Source organism: Myotis yumanensis, unplaced genomic scaffold (assembly GCF_028538775.1).
Source record: "Myotis yumanensis isolate MYYU_CA2020_CCGP unplaced genomic scaffold, mMyoYum1.0.hap1 SCAF_15, whole genome shotgun sequence".
Classification (NCBI taxonomy): Eukaryota; Metazoa; Chordata; class Mammalia; order Chiroptera; family Vespertilionidae; genus Myotis; species Myotis yumanensis.
Genome location: NW_027223766.1, coordinates 18,933,026 through 18,951,992, shown reverse-complemented (window position 1 = coordinate 18,951,992; position 18,967 = coordinate 18,933,026). Strand labels below are relative to the sequence as shown.

At 37.2% G+C, this 18,967-nt stretch overlaps 1 protein-coding gene across 9 annotated transcripts in view; it reads left to right on the top strand.

Moving 5' to 3' along the window:
* Positions 1-18,967, top strand: part of CSPP1 (centrosome and spindle pole associated protein 1) — a 174,468-nt gene that overhangs the window by 99,323 nt on the left and 56,178 nt on the right. For 7 of the 9 annotated variants that reach the window (XM_070392407.1, XM_070392409.1, XM_070392408.1 and 4 more), the window contains 4 exons: positions 404-843; positions 8,976-9,074; positions 10,382-10,449; positions 18,059-18,152. In XM_070392407.1, the coding sequence (XP_070248508.1) occupies positions 404-843; positions 8,976-9,074; positions 10,382-10,449; positions 18,059-18,152 (701 nt within the window). The remainder of the gene's footprint in view (positions 1-403; positions 844-8,975; positions 9,075-10,381; positions 10,450-18,058; positions 18,153-18,967) is intronic. The other 2 variants (XM_070392416.1, XM_070392413.1) reach the window with 2 other exon arrangements.

Below are 18,967 nucleotides of genomic sequence, written 5' to 3'. Positions count from 1 at the left end.
TCCCCCCAAATTTAAGGGTGGTTGATGTAACGAGAGCCAAAAAATTTACTACCTGTATTTTTTGTGTTAAGAAAGAATTTAATTCAAAATATTTTGAAGCAATATTTAGCTGCCAAAGTATGATTGATATCTTCTGGGATAGGAATTTGCATTTTGTTTATCTTTTCTTTTTATATACACTTTATCCATATTACTGTTATCTGTATATTTGACATTTATTAAGTATTATTAAAAGATATATTTTCTGAGGTTTTTTCCTAAAGATAAAGGTATCTCCTATGGGTGATTAATTCTTAGAGTTGAGATGATTAATAGACTAAGCATCATTTGAGAGTTTAATTTTCTTATAAGAAACAGCATCTCATTAAAAGCTTTTCTTTTTTTTTTTTTTTAAATTGACCAGCATAAAAGTCAAAGAAATAAAAAACCTATTGGTCAAGTTAAACCTGATTTACTTTCACAAATAAAAACATCTTGCCAAAATTCAGAGAGTCCCAGGAGAGATGCCTTAACTCCTTCAGAGGCATATGAAGAACTTCTAAACCAAAGACGGCTAGAGGAGGACAGATATCGACAACTAGATGATGAAGTTGAGTTAAGGAGTAGAAGAATCATTAAAAAAACGAATGAAGAAGTGGACATTTCCAATAAAAAACATCAAAGGTTTGCCAGCAAGGTTGACATTCCAGATAGAAGATTTAGCAGGTTTAATGAAGATCGTGCCTTGGACAAACAGTATTATATACTAGACCAAGATCCTGAAGTAAGTGAAGAAATGGACGAGAGGTTTAGATATGAAAGTGATTTTGATAGAAGACCTTTGAGAGTGTATACAAATGACAGGTATTTACAACTTCATTTTTATTTTCTTTACTTGCTCATTATTGATGTTACTTTTTATCATATTAGGTAGAATCAGTTTCATTTGATTTACATATTTAATTCTAAGATGCTGTCAGCTTTAAGTTACACCATTATTTTATGTACCACTGAGGTAACAAAGAGAACACCTAAGATGGGGAGAAAAGGACCCTGTCATAAAGCTGGAACACTGAAAAGTTACAACCTTTATGTAAAATTAAATGGGAAATAAACTTTCCCACAGAAATGGACAGAAAAACTTCCATGCCTCAACTTGGCACTGAGTAGAGGGAGTAAAAAGCAACTTTCTTGAGAATTGAATGGTCAGCCAGTACTGACTTAGGTTTGCAGTCTGAATTCATGCTGCCCGTATTGCCCAAAAAAAAACCTGGAGGGGAGATTGAGAGTTGTCTCAAGGTCACAGTGCCCCTAGGTGACTGGCAGGACATTAACTCCTCTCTGCAAGAACTTGACATAAAACTAGATTGATGGCTAATTTCAGATATTAGAATGTGGGACAAAAAGAACACCTTAAAATAGATGAAATATACCTTATTCCTTTAATGTTCTTATGTTCTAAATCCTTTTATCAGTATATTTCTTTGTTTTTAAGTTACTTATTGAACATTTATTTAAGTGAAATGGCAGTAATTTTTTTCAATCAGATTTTCACATGCTTTTCAGTTTCTTTGGATGATTGTTTTTGTAATGCTATTTGTAATTTCTTATTTTTTAGTCATTTGTCTTAATACTTAAAACTTGCTATACTTCAACCTAACTTTTAAATTAGAGATAGAAATATGGCAGGGTCCCATATTTGTCATTGACTTGTTAACGTGAAAGGGTTCAATCTAAATTTGGAGCATTTAAGGGGACCTGTTTAATCTATTTGTCCAAATAGATTACTCAGCGGTTCTCAACCTCTGGGTTGCGACCCCTTTGAACATCGGAAAACACATATATAATTACATATTGTTTTTGTGATTAATCACTATGCTTTAATTATGTTCAATTTGTAACAATGAAAATACATCCTGCATATCAGATATTTACATTACGATTCATAACAGTAGCAAAATTACAGTTATGAAGTAGCAACGAAAATAATTTTATCGTTGGGGGACACCACAACATGAGGAACTGTATTAAAGGGTCGCGGCATTAGGAAGGTTGAGAACCACTGAGATTACTTTTTTTAGTATTTTAGGAAATTTTCCGAGACATAATGCTGAACATTCAGTATTCTAATTAATAATATAAAGCCTTTACAGTGTTGGGTCTTCTCTTTATTCTGTAGCTATTATGTTCTGCTCACTCAATCTTTTTAATATTCCCCTCAATTTAATTTGAATGAAGGACTAGAATGTTGTAATGCCAACTCTAGTGATCTCTGATTTGAATCCAATTTTTTTACTTTAGAAAATGCCCCAAATCCTATAATTGTTATATTTATATTTGAAAATGTTTATATCAGAAGGTATTCAAAGGCAGCCTAATCTAAAAAAATTATCAACTGGGGAACTGCAGGTAATCTTGGACTCGTGGTGCTGCCATCTTTGTACATGAGAACTTTTTTCCTTATTGTGTTTGTTTACCTTTGGAATGTAATGTAATGCATACCTTTTAAGTTTGGGATTTCAAGAAACTTACTATAAGGTTGTTGCTTTTTTTAAAATATATTTTAATCTATTCTATTTGTAATTATACCCTGTAATGATTTTATACATGAGCTAACAAATGAATTTCAGACTAATTATTTGAGCACTATTTTTTTTTCTTATGTATCCCATAAATGAACTTTTCCTGTATTATCTTTTTCAAGTAGTATTTTCGGATTAGTTTAAATGAGAATGAGTGAGAATAATTTCTGTTACACATTTCAAAGTTTCTAAAAGTATTTCTTCAAAATGTAATTATTATTATATGTTACTTCCGGTTTGTTAATGCATATATCTCTAGTGTAAGGTTTGTCACATATGTCGGCATGGCAATTGAGGTTAAAATTGAATTTCTGTATTTCAGATTTGTGGATTTCTTATTTCCAGCAAAAAAAAAAATATATATCACATTGATCATTCAGTAGGTTTTATTTAACAGGCAAAGTGGTAGACAGGAAAATGACTTTATTTGTTAGTGAAATTTTTGAAACTAAAGGAATGTGTAACTGCATTTGGTCTCTTGTTCTAACCATTTATTCTTTATATAAAAGCCTAAGCGACTGGACAACTGAACGACCAGTCGACTGGTTGCTATGACGTGCACTGACCACCAGGGGCAGATGCTCAACTCAGGAGCTGCCCCCTGGTGGTCAGTGTGCTCCCACAGCCAACCTCCTGCAACTGGCCAACCTCCCACGGTCCCTCCTCCTGGCTGGCTGCTCCCCCCCTCCCCCCCCATTGGCCCTGATGTGGGGGGCTGGCCAGCCAACCTCCCGCAGTTTATCCCCATGGCCGGCCAGCCAACCTCCCGCAGTCCCTCCCAATGGCCAGCCGGCCAACCTCCTGCAGTCCCTTCTCCCGGCCAGCCGGCCCCCTGATCGGGCCGATTGGCCCTGATCTCCGGCCAGGCCGAAGGACCCCACTCATGCAAGAATTTGTGCACCAGGCCTCTACTATAATCTTAACCAGAAGTTCTTGACAAAAAAAAAATTATAACTGATTGTGAGAAATAACAAAATTAATTTTCCTTTGTTCTAAGTTTCCCTTCTCTTTTTTCTTCCAAAAGACAGCATGTGATAAATTCTAGTTAAGATTTTTAATACTTTTTAATTTATATTTTTGGTCTTAGTTGTGTTCTTTTCTTTAAAAAAATATTTTTTATTGGTTTTTAGAGTAATAGGAAGGGAGAAAGAGGTAGAAACATTGATGAGAGAGCAACTTCAATGGGCTGCCTCTTACACAGCCCCCAGTGGGATTGAGCCCACAATCAGGGCATGTTCCTTGACTGGGAATAGAACTGGTGACCTCTTGATGCATGGGTCGACGCTCAACCACTGACTCACACTGGCTGGGTGGTCTTAGTTCTCTTCTAATTTCCCTATAAACTTTTCATATACTGCATGTATTTATTAATGATCTATTTCCCCATGTTAAATATGGGAAAGAAAACTAGAGCCCAGAAATGATTTTACTTTTCTAAACTAATAATTACTGGCAGTGTTTAATAGTTAACAAGGTGGTTAACTTTGCTTGACAGTTGAATTCTGTGTGTGTGTATTATTTATTCATACATATTTACCAATTTAATTAAAATTTATGTTTTTAGAGCTTTCTAAATTTGAATGTAATAGTGTCTTATAATACTTAGAAATTTATAGGTACTTTAAAAATATAGTCATCCTAGTCTTATTAACTTGAGTTATAGAAGTTAATATATTGCCATCTTATGTTTTACTCTATAACCAGAGTTAATGTGTAAAGGACATTTTTAGCATTAAAAATGCTGCTGGGTTGTTGTTTTTTAAGTTTTTATATGGTCAATGTAGTTTGCATTTCAGTTTAACTCTTAATATTTGATAGTTTGTAATTTTAAGTCATTTAATAAAATTCTGAGGTAATATTCCATCTGAAATTAGAATCTGTGTGTTAGCCACATATGTTTTTAGTGTAGGACATTCTAAGAAGTGTGCATGCTTAATACGAAGACATAAATGCGGAAGAATGGCTTATTAGAATATGAGTTACTTAATTTGGTATTACTTTTTTTCTTATAGTAATTTATTTTCATTTATCTTTGGAAGGAACATTTTAATTATTTTCCCCACTTTAAAGATGGGATTGATATTTGAAAAACACTGTTATGGAATTAAAGTAAATATAAAAACTGGGAAACAACTGAAAACAATGAGAAAAATATAGTTATAGCTTCATATATTTTTTTAACTTTTGTGCACCCTTAGTAGTAGAATTCATTCACATTAGAGAAATTCTTGATATGAAACAAGGTGATGTAACCATTATTATGAATTAGATGATTTCTTTTAAGTAAGGAGACATTCGATTCTTCCTCCCTGTCAACTGTATTAATGTAGGACCAACAGATGGTAAATATTTTATTTCTATGATGTGTTATTCTCCAAAGCAAAAAACATTGTAAATTTATTTCTGCAGTAGTTTAAGTTATTCATTATCATTTAGGAGTTGTTCATTTACATGTAAGTTAGCTGAAAATACCTGGGTTTCAAACAATTCGCTTTTCTTTTGTAAGAGACTAATTTTTAAAAATAAGATCAACGTGTTAATTTTTAGACTAATCTTGGCCTCTAAAAGATTTAAGTATCTATAGTACCTGGTTTCTTTGGGCATTGAGATTTGAACCTAATTCAAGGAAATAGAGAACACAACTTTTTCCATTTAACATAACCTTTAACTTTTTGTGTCTTTTTTTTTGATAGTAGGATGGTGAAACTATTTTACATTTATTCCCTCGCGCAAATCTGATTTTCTATGTCAAAGTAAGCAAACTTTTTTCTTTTGTGAGGTCTGTCCCTTGCTGACAAAACCGAATGGGTTGAGGTGTGATAAATGAACCTGCTAATTTAAAATCATAAGCTAGTTAGGTAGTTTTGGGTCACAGGGATCATTTTATTCTGGTACTGGCTCTAAAGCCATAGCTAAACTGAAAGGAATTCTCAGGGACAAACTGGACCTAAACTGAACTCTTGTGCTCTGACTAGAATCGGGCTATTCTTAGCTATTGAGTTCATTGTTTCTGGAGATCACCATGTGTCATTCATCCTCAGTGTTGAAAGGATTGAAGAGAGAAAGCAGTGGTCAAACTTCTTTCTCTGCAGAGAGGACTTCATTTGCTTCTGTAAAAGTTTCTAAAATAAATTGTAAGACCACCATAAAAGCTGTTAAAGTGAGCTAACAGGGATAATTAAGAGTGATTAAATGTTAAGTTTATTAAAAATATAAAAGAAACTTTAATAAATGAAGGAAATTCCATTACAGTTATACAGATACTAGAGGCCTGGTGCACAACATTCGTGCACTGGGGGTGGGAATGGGAGGGTAGGTGGGTCCCTCAGCCTGGCTTGCCTAAGCTGCAGTCAGACATCCTTAGTCAGCCTGGCTTGTGGCTGAGTGGCGCTCTCCCTGTGGGAGCGCACTGACCACCAGGGGGCAGCTCCTGTTTTAAGCACCTGCCCTCTGGTGGTCAATGTGCATCATAGCAACTGGTTGTTACACTGTTTGGTCGATTTGCATATTACCCTTTTATTATATAGGATTTTAGTAGAAAGTAAGGTGACTAACTTTTCAAACTATAATTTGCCTTCACAGCTTGTTAGGTTCCTTTCTAGTTTTCTTATTTTATGTCTTATATTAATAACTTATAATTTATGCCAATCATTTCATAAAATTGAATAGGATACCTTAAGATTTTATTTTGTCCTTTTTAGTGAAATACATATCTCTGCTCATTTTTGGATTCTTAAATATTTCTCCAGTTTTTGACTTTATTATAATTATCAGAGACAGGGGGACTTTTATAATTTCATTAACAAATGTTTTTCTTTAATGAAGGAGCCCACCTTCTACTATCTTTTATATGCCCTGTCCATTAGGAAATCTTTGTAATTTTACTGTAGAATTTAGCAGAGATCTTGACCTTACACGTAAATAAAATCATTTAACTTTCTGTAATTTATAGTGTTTGCTTTATTAAGGTGTCTATATATACCAAAGAACTTATTGAACATGTTTTGTGTAGGTGCTTTAGATATTGTACTTGGGTATAGCTTATAAAAATAAGCTAGACACACAAGTTCAAACATAGCTGAAAGTGCAGGAAACCACAACTCTCTGATAGATTTTAGAAAGAATTTTTGTATGTATAAGTAGCCTTCAGTTCTGGTTAATTTTGATTTAATCCCATGTGATGTTTTTAAAAATTCATAACTTTAAATTTTTCTATATCTGAAAACGTGCTCTAGGCACCTCTGTACCACATCAACAAGTTTACTTTTGTCTGTTGTATTGAGGGTTTGCAAGACCACCCCCAGGTTCAGGGATTCCTAAGGAGGACTCACAGGACTTTGTGTATAAAGTTATATTCCTGACTATGAGTTATTATAGTTGAAAGGATATAAAATAAAATCAGGAAAGGAAAAAGGTGCATGGGGCAAAGTCCAGAGGCAACCAGGCCAAGCTTCCAAGAGTTTTCTCCCAGTGGAGTCGCACACGACACGTTTAATTCTTCCAGCGTCCAGTTGTGACAACATGGGTGAAATGTCTACCATGAAAGCTCATTATAGACTCAGTCCCAGTGTTTTTATTGGGGGCTGGTTACATAGGCATCCTTTTCCTATTTGTACCAAAATCCCAGACTTTCTGGAGGAAAGCAGATGTAATATAAACTATATTGTTTGTACAAACAGTTTAGGCCAGGGGTGGGGAACTTTTGGCCCATGGGCCATGTAAGGCCTGAGAAATCAGTTGGTCTGGCCCAGCCAAGGCATTAGAGTGAGTTAATTAAATGTTTGACTAAATGTAGCAGGCTGATTTTTAAATTGATAATTTTGTTTGGCCCTCGAATGATGTTAAAAATATCCAAATGGCCCTTGGCAGAAAAAAGGTTCCCCACCGCTGGTGTAGGCACAGTGAGCCATTCTTTTCAGTTCTAGGAATGGTGGGACCCCTCCCTAAATCTATGTCCCAGGTGCCAGCCAAGGGCCAGCCTTGCTACTAGACCTTTCTAAGGATAGGCAGCTCAGGCCTCTCTGTTAACCCCTTTTCTGCACATGTGTGTTATATAGATCCAGTATAACTAAATCTGGTTGCTTGGCGTTGTTTTAATTGCAAATTTGAATTTGAGTTCATACTTACCTGTTCTTTAAGCAGTAGAAGTACAGAATAACACTAAACTTATGTGTCATTTTAAAAGATTCAAGTACCTAGACTTTAGATATAAGATCCAGCCGTGTTTGATGAATTGAAATAAATTTGAAATTCTTTTTTGAAAGGGCCTGCGGAGGGTTCTGTTGCTTTAGGTATGGATAAAAAATGGGAGACATTTATGTCATGCCAGGTCATACATTCGTAAGGTTATAATCCTGTAGAGTCTTTTCCCCACAGGTGATATTGACAATGGCTCATGTGATGGAAACAAATGAAGAATTTTATATGCTGGCTCTGTGGAGAATGAGAAGTTCCTTTTCTTCTGAAAATTGCCATTTTTCTTAATGTGATAATGAAATTCACCTAAAATATTGAACAATACTTTAACAGCCATATTTTTTTTTCTAGTCGTCCTCTTGAGAGACAATGTAGTTTAACTGCCATGTAAAGAACTGTGACTTAGGAAATAGTGATTTTCATGGATGCCTGTAAATGTTGATGTAAATAGTCATGTTTTTCTGGTATGAGAAATTAAACTAAAGAAATCAATGTTTGCCAAATGGAAAAAAACCATAAATTGAAAAGCATTAAACATTATTTTTTAATCTTTTCTTATTGTTATGACCTAGTAAGTAAACTAATCATTTTCTAGCCATGCATCAGTCCGTTTATGATGTTTTTTATGCACCTATTGGTAATATTTATTCTTTCATGTGATTTACACCGTTAACAAATGTTGTGGCTTGTTACATTTGATTTGATTAAATGGTAAATCTACGGCTATGCTTTTAAGTTATAAAGGTTTGTATATGCAGCGAAATAATTCCCAGAATCTATGAATTTTAAGAAAATGATCTCATTTTGAAATTTGACTATGATCTTCCTGAGGGCAAGGACCATGTCCATATACCCTGTGCCTAGAATTGAACTTGGCATTTAGTAGATGCTCAATAAATACTATTTGAATAGAGGAGTGAGTAAAAGTATAGTATATGCATAGTTTTCAAGTTAAACATTTATAGATGTTATAATGAAATAATTTATAATGACCTTCTTTTGTTTTAAAGACGATGAAATCCAAACTCTTAGTGTCTCTTACTAACCAGCCGATCATATTTGAATCAAATCTATTCACATTAATTTTAAAACATGTTTACAGTAAAATTTCACTATAACACTTTGTTCCCTTTAATATTTCCAACATCAAATGCACAAACACCAAGACATAGGTCCACTGTATGTGGGACAAGCTCTATAAGCTAATGTGTTTTTAAGGATATACGGGAACAGACGAGGGAATGTGCCTTCTGTGGAGTATGGTGGCAATGTCACAGGACAGTCAAACATACGAATTTCATCTGCTGGAAATAAAAGGTATAGTATGTAATGTAAATTCTGCCTTTCAGTCATTACATACACTGTGAAACAGCACCTGCTAAAATCGGCTTATTGAAAAGTGGAAAGATAGTATTTTAACAGCCTTCCTTATTAGGAAGGAATTGGAAGAAAGGTTCGGAAGGGGAGAGTTGTGTTAAATGAAAAATTAGAGTACTTTACAGCATTCTTTTGAAGGGCAAGTTTTGATGATAGAGTGTGCCAAGGTGTTCATAAAAAGTCCCTGTCACTTTAAAGTGTATATATTTTAAGTAAAGAAAGGAGAAATAAACATACACTACAAGGACTAAAAATCAATTTAAAATATCTTGGAGTTAAGTGGGTGGTATAACTTAACTGGAAATAAATTGAAAATATTCCACAATGAGTTTTCCTTTCAAAACTTTGTTATTTACTTTCAGCTTATTGAGTAGATAATTTTATGCTTACATTGTAAAATGGGTGTTCATATATAATTCTGTCATGTTTGAAAAGAAAGGAAATGATATGCATTTTATATTCATGTTCTCTTTCTATTTATAGTTTATCATTTTGTTGGCTTTCTTGTATCATAAATAAGGATAAGTGCTTCTGAATCTTTAGTGTATAATGAAGATAATATTGTCATGTATCAGGAACAGTGTCTATTTTCTTTAAAACAAAGTAATTCATAAAAGTGCTAGGGATAGTCTGGCCGGTGTGGCTCAGTGGTTGAGTGTTGATCTATGAACCAGCAAGTCACAGTTCCCTCAATTCCCTGTAGGGAGCATGCAGGAGGCAGCCAATCAGTGGTATTTTCTCATCATTGATGTTTCTCTCTCCCCCTTCCTCTCTGAAATTAATAAAAAAATATATATTTTAAAAAGTGCTTAAGAGAAGAGATTTTGTTGTTTGGGTCTAGTTAATGAAGGTTCTGGGAGGGAATTAACTTCCTAGGAAGGAGTCATTTAGGGATGATCATTTCCAAGTATGTGTATAGGTATCACCATTTTCCTTTTAAAAAATGATTTATGTCTACTTATATTCATTTTCTTCACTGGGGTAACTTCTTATTAAAAAAAAAAAAAAAAAAGGTTTTATTAGGAACTATAGAGCCAGTGAAGAAGGCTGAAGAAAAAGGAGCCCAAATACATTGGGGTCCCACTATATAAAGAAATAAATACCATGATTTTATCCTAACTTTAAAAATATGTAACTATCATAGCATCTATAGTATTTTAAAGGCCAATAACACATAACTACTTTTTACTCTAATTTTTGTTTCCTGAAAATTACTTAGGTTTTAATTCTTTTTGTTTTTGTTTTAGTGCTCGAGACAATGAAGCATCCAAATCTACCCGAGAAATCTGTAGTCCTTTTGCGGGGATGCTCTTTGGTATGTGCAAACTTCAGTTGATTAGATTTGTAGAGTGTTTCATAAAAGCTCTTTTTATTTTTTTTTGATAGACACCCTTCCCCATGTTCTTTCCATGTAATTTCTGGGAAGGTACTTTGTTCTAGTCATGATCATAATCCACACTTTCTCTTTATAGACATGAAGGACATAGCTTAACATAAGTATGTTGATTTGCTATGTTAACTTGTCACGATAAAAAGAGCCTTATTTCCTGCGTGCAACTTTATTTTTTTGTTTTTTAATCCTCACCCAAGGTTATTTTTTCCATTGATTTTAGAGCAAGTGGAAGAGAGGAAAGGAAGGAAGGAAGGAGGGAGGGAGGGAGGGCGAGAGAGAGAGAGAGAGAGAGAGAGAGAGAGAGAGAGAGAGAGAGAATGAGAGAGGGGGAGAGAGAAACATTGATGTTAGAGACACACCAGTTGGTTGTGATTGAGCCTGACCAGGGCCAGGGATTGAAACTGCAACCCAGGTATATGCTTTGACTGAAAATTGAACCTGCAACCCTTTGGGCCGTGGGCCAAAGCTCCAACCAACCACTGAACAAATTGACCAGGTGTCCTGTGTGTAAGTTTATTTTTTATTTTTAAAAATTTTAAATATTTTTTTAATTGATTTCAAAGAGGAAGGGAGAGGAGAGAGAGATAGAAACATCAATGATGATAGAGAATCATTGATTGGCTGCCTCCTGGACGCACCCTACTGGGGATCGAGCCTGCAACCCAGGCATGTACTCTGACTGGGAATCGAACTGTGACCTCCTGGTTCATAGGTCGATGCTAAACCCTGAGCCACACAACTGGGCTCCTGTGTGTAACTCTAACTAGAAATGAACTCTGTTCTTTGTAAAAATTACTAGAAAAATTACTTGAAATTTGGTTTCAGTATATGAAAAAATAGGATCAACAGTTTAGGTTCATCTGAGAACCATCAGTAATTTAAATCTTGGTTTAGAGATAATGTAATTGCATAATATTTCTTTGAAATGAGAAAAATCGCATAGCGCCTGAAGTTTTATTCTACTGCAATGTTTTATTCTACTGTAATGTTAAGTGAAATTGACCAGTTTTACTATATAGATAGATAAGAAGGCTTTATTCTTATGATGTATGTTGTAACATGATAAAAATTGGAAAAATGACTGTCTTTGATGGCCCACTGACAAATAATGGAATCATTATTTGGAGATTTTAAAGATGAATGGCATGAACTTATCTTTAATGCAATCTAAGAGTCATGGATTAATATTCAGTGAGATAATAGACTCTGATGTTTGCAACAAACCATTCAAGTCATTTAATCCAATGATTTATCTCATGGCTTCATATATACACTGAGTGGCCAGATTATTACGACCACCTGACGTTTGTAGGCAAATTAGCTATAATTTCGCGCTGAAGTTGCTAGAGGGCCAGACCATTATAAATAGGGAAGCAGGTTGTTTACCACGACAGTAGAAGTGATTTTTTTCTGAAGATATGGGTAAACAACGCGATTTCACAGCTTTTGAATGTGGGATGGATATATATATATATATATATATATATATATATATACACACACACACACACACACACACACACACACACACACAGAGTGGCCAGATTATTATGACCACCTGATGTTTGTAGGCAAATTAGCTGTACATTGCATCGTATGGGATATGGAAGCCGAAGGCCTGTTCGAACACCTTTGCTGTCTGTAGTTACCAAGATAAAACGTCTCCAATTCGCACAGGAACACAAGGATTGGACAGTTAAGCTTTGGAAAAAGTCATGTAGTCCGATGAATCATGTTTCCAGTTGCATCATGCAGATGGCAGAGTGAGAATTTGGTGGAAACAGCATGAAAGCATGCACCCCACATGCATGAATACAACCCTTCAAGCTGGTGGGGGCAGTGTTATGGTTTGGGGCATGTTTTCCTGGCATGATTTGGGCCCTTTAATTCATGTGGAACAACGTCTGAATAGCACAACATACCTAAGTATCGTTGCTGATCAAGTTCATCCTATCATGTTGATGGCGTATCCCAATGGAGATGGCTTCTTCCAACAAGACAATGCACCATGCTTGTATTGTGCAGGAGTGGTTTCAAGAACATGAGGGAGACTTTGCCTTGCTTAGGTGGCCCCCACAATCACCAAATCTCAATCCAATTGAGCATTTGTGGGACAAAGTTAAAAGAGCTATCAGGCAGCTGGTTCCACAACCATCAAATCTCACAGAACTGGACAGTGCTATTTATCAGGCATGGTGTCAGATTCCTCTCATCACATTTCAACATCTTGTGGAGTCAATGCCAAGAAGAATCGCCACAGTATTGAAGGCAAAAGGTGGCCCAACGAAGTACTGATGGAGTGGTCATAATAATCTGGCCACTCTGTGTGTGTGTGTGTGTGTGTGTGTGTGTGTGTGTGTGTGTATTCCACGTTCAAAGGCTGTTAAATCGCGTTGTTTACCTATATCTTCAGGAAAAAATCACTTCTACTGTCGTGGTAAACAACCTGCTTCCCTATTTATAATGGTCTGGCCCTCTAGCAACTTCAGCGAGAAATTATAGCTAATTCGCCTACAAATGTCAGGTGGTCGTAATAATCTGGCCACTCAGTGTATATTTCCAGCTTATATGTGTATATACCCACAGGGAATTTACTCTCTTCCAAGGCAGCACATTCCATCTTTAGATGGCTCTGATTGTTATAATATTCTCATTTCCATTGAATTGAAATTTGTCTTCCTGTAATTTTGCCCCAGTGACTTCATTTAGAGCCCTTTGTTTTATTTTAAAAATAAGGCAATTGACTGCTTAGAGCAAAAATAATATATTGTGGGGTTTATAACAGAATCACGGGTTATTTAGAAGTATGTTTTTACATTTGCAAATATTTGGGGTTTTCCTGCTGTCTTTTTGTTATTGACTGCTTGTTTAATTCCCCTGTAGTCTGAGAAAATAATTTATATAAATTCAAATTTGAAATTATACAAATTGTATATTAATACATTTTTTAATGGCTCAGGATATAGTCGACCTTGGTGCATGTTTAGTGTGTTCTTGAAAGAATGTACAATGTGTGTTTGTTGAGAGTAGTGGTTTATAGTAATGTTCATGTCTTACACATCCTTAAATTCTTACCTGACTGCCTTACTCTTTGTTTGAAGCCTGGCGTGCTGAAGGGATTTTCTGTGTTCCTTCACCTTCATCAGTGTTCAGCTAGGCCTTAATGCCCTTGACAGAGACGTTGTCTTTCTCCATACTTCTCTCTCCTTTCTCAGCTTAGATTCCTGTGGCTTGTTCCTTGGTGGAAGGCTGTCCCTATGCGTGTGATTCTCAGAAATGAGTTGTTTGCCCCTCCCCACAGTGGTAGCCAGCCAAACTCTCCTTGATGTCTTGGAGGGTCTTGCATGAGAATTTTCTGCCCTTCCCCTCACTGCAATAGGTCTTCGTTTTGTATGTGGAGAATGCTGGGTCTGAGCAGGTTTTCTGCCCTTCCCCCAGTAGATTGCAAAGAGTCTGGAAAATGCAGTGGTTGGTTTGTGTTTTTTATTTTTTTATTTATTTTTATTTGAAAGGGTGTCTTCAGAATCCTGTGTTGCCCCATGTCCAGTCTCTCTTGTGATCATTCTGCGGGAGAGGAGTACTGGGTGCAGAGTCCTCTTCTGAGTGGGCTTCCAGGAATCTACATTATCTTGCAGCCCATACAGCGCCTTTAAGAATTCATTAATAGTTCAGCTATTTTTTTTCTTACCTGTTTGTAAGGCTGCCTCCTATTTCTCCATATTCTGGTAAATGTAAAACACTTAGATTATTCCATGTCTGGACTGGTTTTTATACCCTTTGAAATTCAGTTTAACTGCTTCTAACAACAGCTCTCTGATGGGCTTTTTAAAAATTTCTGAGTTTGTAGATGATTGAGCTTTTCGCATTGTGGGGTCTGAGCAATGTTGTGGCCTTTTACTTTCTAAATAGAAGCAGAACTCTTCATTTAGTTCTTTATAATATCTTCCATTTCCTCCTCATAGTGTTACTGTTTTCACTTAAATACTTGGGTATAGTTACAGGAGCTATTTTAACTTCCTTATTTATTGTTCCATCATCTTTGTTTATGTGCTTTTTTCTGTTGACTAACTTTTCTAATGGTTATGGGTCACTATTAATTTTCTATTGCTACATCACAGGTTAGCATAAATTTAGTGGCTCAAAACATGCCACATTATCTTGCAGTTTCTGTGTGTTAGGAATTTAGTTGGGTCCTCTGCTCAGGGTCTTACAAGGCTAAAATCCAGGTTTCAGCCAGGTTCCAAGCCCAATTGGAATGCTGGCAGAGTTAATTTCCTTGTGGCTGTATCACTAAGGGGCCTGGCTTCCTACTGGATGTCAGCTGGAGATCACCCACAGTTCCTAGCGATTTCCACTGTTTCTTGCAACATGGGCTTCCTTCCTCACCCTGGCTCTTCACTTTATCATGCAAGCAAGGAGCTTTCTAAACTCAGGGAGGGATTTTACCTGATTAGCTCTGGCCCACCCAAGATAAATCTCCCTTTTGATAAATTCAGAATTGACTAGAGGCCTGGTGCACGAAATTCATGCACAGGGGTGGGGGTGGCGTCTCCAGCCCGGCCTGCACCCTCTCCAATCCGGGACCCCTCGGGGGATGTCCGACTGCCTCTTGCAATCCAGGACTGCTGGCTCCTAATCACTTGCCTGCCTGCCTGATCGCTCCTAACCACCTCTGCCTGCTGCCTGATCACCCCTAACTGCTCACCTACTGGCCTGATCGCCCCTAAATTGCTCCCCTGCTGGCCTGATCGCCCCTAACTGATTCTGCCTCGCCCTGCACCTGGGACCCAGGATTCCCTCCTCCGGCTGGTCGCAGGCACCCGAGACCCGGGTTTCCTTCCCTCCCTCTGGCCGGCCACAGGCACCCACGGCCTGGGCTGGCTTGGCCCAGGGTGGCTGCAGCCACAGGGAACCGTGGGCGTGTGGCTTTGCCTGGGCCACAGCTACAGGTGCCTGGGACCTCGGGGCAGGCTGCTTGTCCCTCTCCCGCTTGTCCCTCTCCTGGGCCACAGCCTGGCTGGTCCCCATTCCTCTCTCGCAAGCTCATTTGTGCCTGGGTGGTCCCCATTCCTCTCTCGCGAGCTCATTTGTGCCTGGCTGGTCCCCATTCCTCTCTCGCGAGCTCATTTGTGCCTGGCTGGTCCCCATTCCTCTCTCCCCATTGTTGAGTGTCGGAGCCATTATGGCATGATGGTGTGAGGGCGTGATGGTCATTTGCATATTAGCTCTTTATTATATAGGAGGATTTGCTACTTTAATTACACCTACCAATTCCTTTCACTTTTGCTACATGTTATTGGCTAAAAGGAAGTCGTGTCCCCACTTAAGGGGAGTGGTTTATACAGGGAGTCATCACCTGAAGGCAGGGAACATAGGATCTGTCTTAGAATTTTGCCTACCATAGTCATGTTTTCCTGTTACTTCAGGACCATCTTTTTGAGGCCTTATTTTAATTTAATTTTTTTAATCCTCACCCGAGAATATTTTTCTATTGATTTTTAGAGAGAGTGGAAGAGAGTGGGAAAGAGAGAAATATCTATGTAAAACACATCGATTGGTTGCCTCCTCCACGAGCCCTGACCAAGGCCTGGGGCGGGGAGGGGGAGGAGCCTGCAACCAAGGTACGTGCCCTTGACTGGAATTGAACCTGGGACCCTTTGGTCTCTAGGCCAACGCTCTATCCACTCAGCCAAACCGGCTAGGGCGAGGCCTCATTTTCAGCGTAGCTAGGGACTTTTAAGGTGGCCTTTTTTCCAGGGGTAGTTCAGCCGTACTACTACAGGGTGACCTTTCTGGGTTCTTCCCTGAAGACGCAGGGGATCCCCAAGGACTTCACTCTAGCTGGCTAGAGCTTGAATTTCTCTTTACTTCGAGGTCTGAGAATTGTTCAGTTACTGTGTCCTCCATAGTTTCTTTGCCCAGCCTAATGGAATTTCAGTCTGTGCACGCACAGCTAGTGCACAGAAAGTTGGAAGGATTTCTGAAGCTCTTTTTATGCTTCTTTTTGGATCTCTGCCCTAAACTTTCAGCCATGATAGCTTTCCTGAATTTTGATCTTTATCTGCTTAATTCAGCTCAGTTTCCAGCTTGCTTTGTTCTGTCTCCCGTACCTGCAGCCTGGAACTTGCATTTAGGCAGAAACAGGGGTGCTTAAAGGCTCACCTCATTTATTTTTCTCCCCTTAGGTATTACAGTCCTGTGCTGCCTGGTGTTCAGTGTCATATGTTTTGCCTAGTTTTATGGTAGAAGGTTAAGTTCTGTGCTTGTCATCATGATCAGAAGCAGAATGGATATTTGATTATAAAACACTATTATTAACCAACATAATTTATGTTTCCCCTGTGGGAGCTCCACTGTTGCTGACATCTGTGCTTAATGGACAGAATCAGATGCTGTATGTCCACTTAATTATTAATTGGAAGGTTAATAATTAAGGTAGTAGAGGACTTGCTGGTTCAGTTGCGCTTTTGATGTCCTGTGATTTTTGTTGTGCTCTTGTCGTGCATATCTTGATTAAGACGTGATTTTGTGTCATTAACATATGCAGTGATAATAATCCTTGGTGGATCCAAAATGTTTGCACAACTGGATTTTTGCATAAGTGATAGCAGGGTGAGGCTTACAGTTTTCTTCTGTAGAATCAGGGTAACCATTGATGTTTTTTTAGCAGGGCGCCAGTGTGATTAGTGTTTTATTTTAAGATAATTGATCTTACATAAGTGTGCAGGATGGACTGAAGCAGGGAGAGGGGGAGTTTGGGAGACTGGTTAGGACAGTGATCGGCAAACTCATCAGTCAACAGAGCCAAATATCAACAGTACAACGATTGGAATTTCTTTTGAGAGCCAAATTTTTTAAACTTAAACTACATAGGTAGGCACATTGTTATTAACTTAATTAGGGTACTCCCAAGGCTTAGGAAGAGCCACACTCAAGGGGCCAAAGAGCCGCATGTGGCTCGCGAGTCGCAGTTTGCTGGCCACGGGGCTAGGAGATTATTGCTTCAATCCAGGTGAAATGTGGGGAGGTCCTATCTAAGATTAATGGGATCTCATATGAGAATAGAAAAGAAGGTCCTTATATGGAGTGAATAAGAAAGGATGAACAAAGTTACAATGTAGTTTTGGGGTTTGGTTTTCAGGCCATTAACAGAAAACAAAGAGGGGCAGTTGCTTTTGAGGTGTTCAGTTTGGACACACTTGTTAAATTTAAGGGGCTTGTGGAAAATATTAGTGGAGTTATTATTCCCAATTAGTGGAAAAATGAGGATGGGAATTAGAGTATTCTCTTATCTGAGACGGTTTTCAACAAAAAGGAAGGGTTAATGTGTCTTTGATACATAGTAGATATTCATTATGAAATTAATTATTGATCATATGAGAACTTCGTATGATAAATATTTTACTTTCCAGCTTGTATAGTGATTACTTCTTGATCCAGTAATTAAAAATGGAGGTTTTTAAAAATTCAGATTTCGAGTTGCATATGTGCTCAAGAGTTAAGATTTCATTTTTTTCTTAACGCTTTCTAGGAGGTGAAGATCGAGAACTTATTCAGAAGAGAAAAGAAAAATATAGACAAGAACTGTTGGAACAAATGGCTGAACAAAAGGAGAACAAGAGACGGTAATGAAAGGTTTGCATTTAAAAGAGGATTTGAATTTAAAATGCATTTGTGTAAAATGAGATGGTGGTAAATAACTATTACATGGTAAAATAGGAGGATACTTTTCCTGCTGTGCTTTTGTATTTGTAAATCACTTTAATTTCAGTCTGCACATTGTAAATCAGCAAGGTAATACATGCTCTCAGTGTTTATTTTCTTTGTCATAGGTAACAAATGAGACTATGTATATAGTGTAACAGGCCTTTTACATACCTGAATTAATTTCTTCAATTATTGATTTAGGATAGCATTTAATGTTATCTGCATGCCCACTTATATTCTCCATATATAATAAGAAATGTGAAAGAAAAGTATTTTATCTTCTAACAATGTAAATATATATAGTATAAAAACAATCATTGAAAAATAAATAAAAGGTGAAATGCAAAAAAAAACCCCCCCAAAAATCATTGATAAATCCACAGATTTTTATATTGTGTACAAGTTTCAGTGTTTGTAATTTTTCTTATAGAAGCACATGTGAAATATTAATTACAGTTTAAAATTTGGACTAGATATGTTAGTTCTAGAGAATGAGACTTCTTATATTTAAAAAATTAATTTTATTGATTTTGAGAGAGAGAGAGAGAGAGAGAGAGAGAGAGAGAAACATCGATGTGATGGTTCTATTGGCTGCTCCTTGCACTGGGGATTGAGCCTGCACCCAAGGCGTGTGCCCTGACCAGGAATTGAACTGGCAACCTTTTAGTGTACGGGACAATGCCCAACCAACTGAGCCACACCAGCCAGGGCGAGATCTGTTATTTTTTAGTTT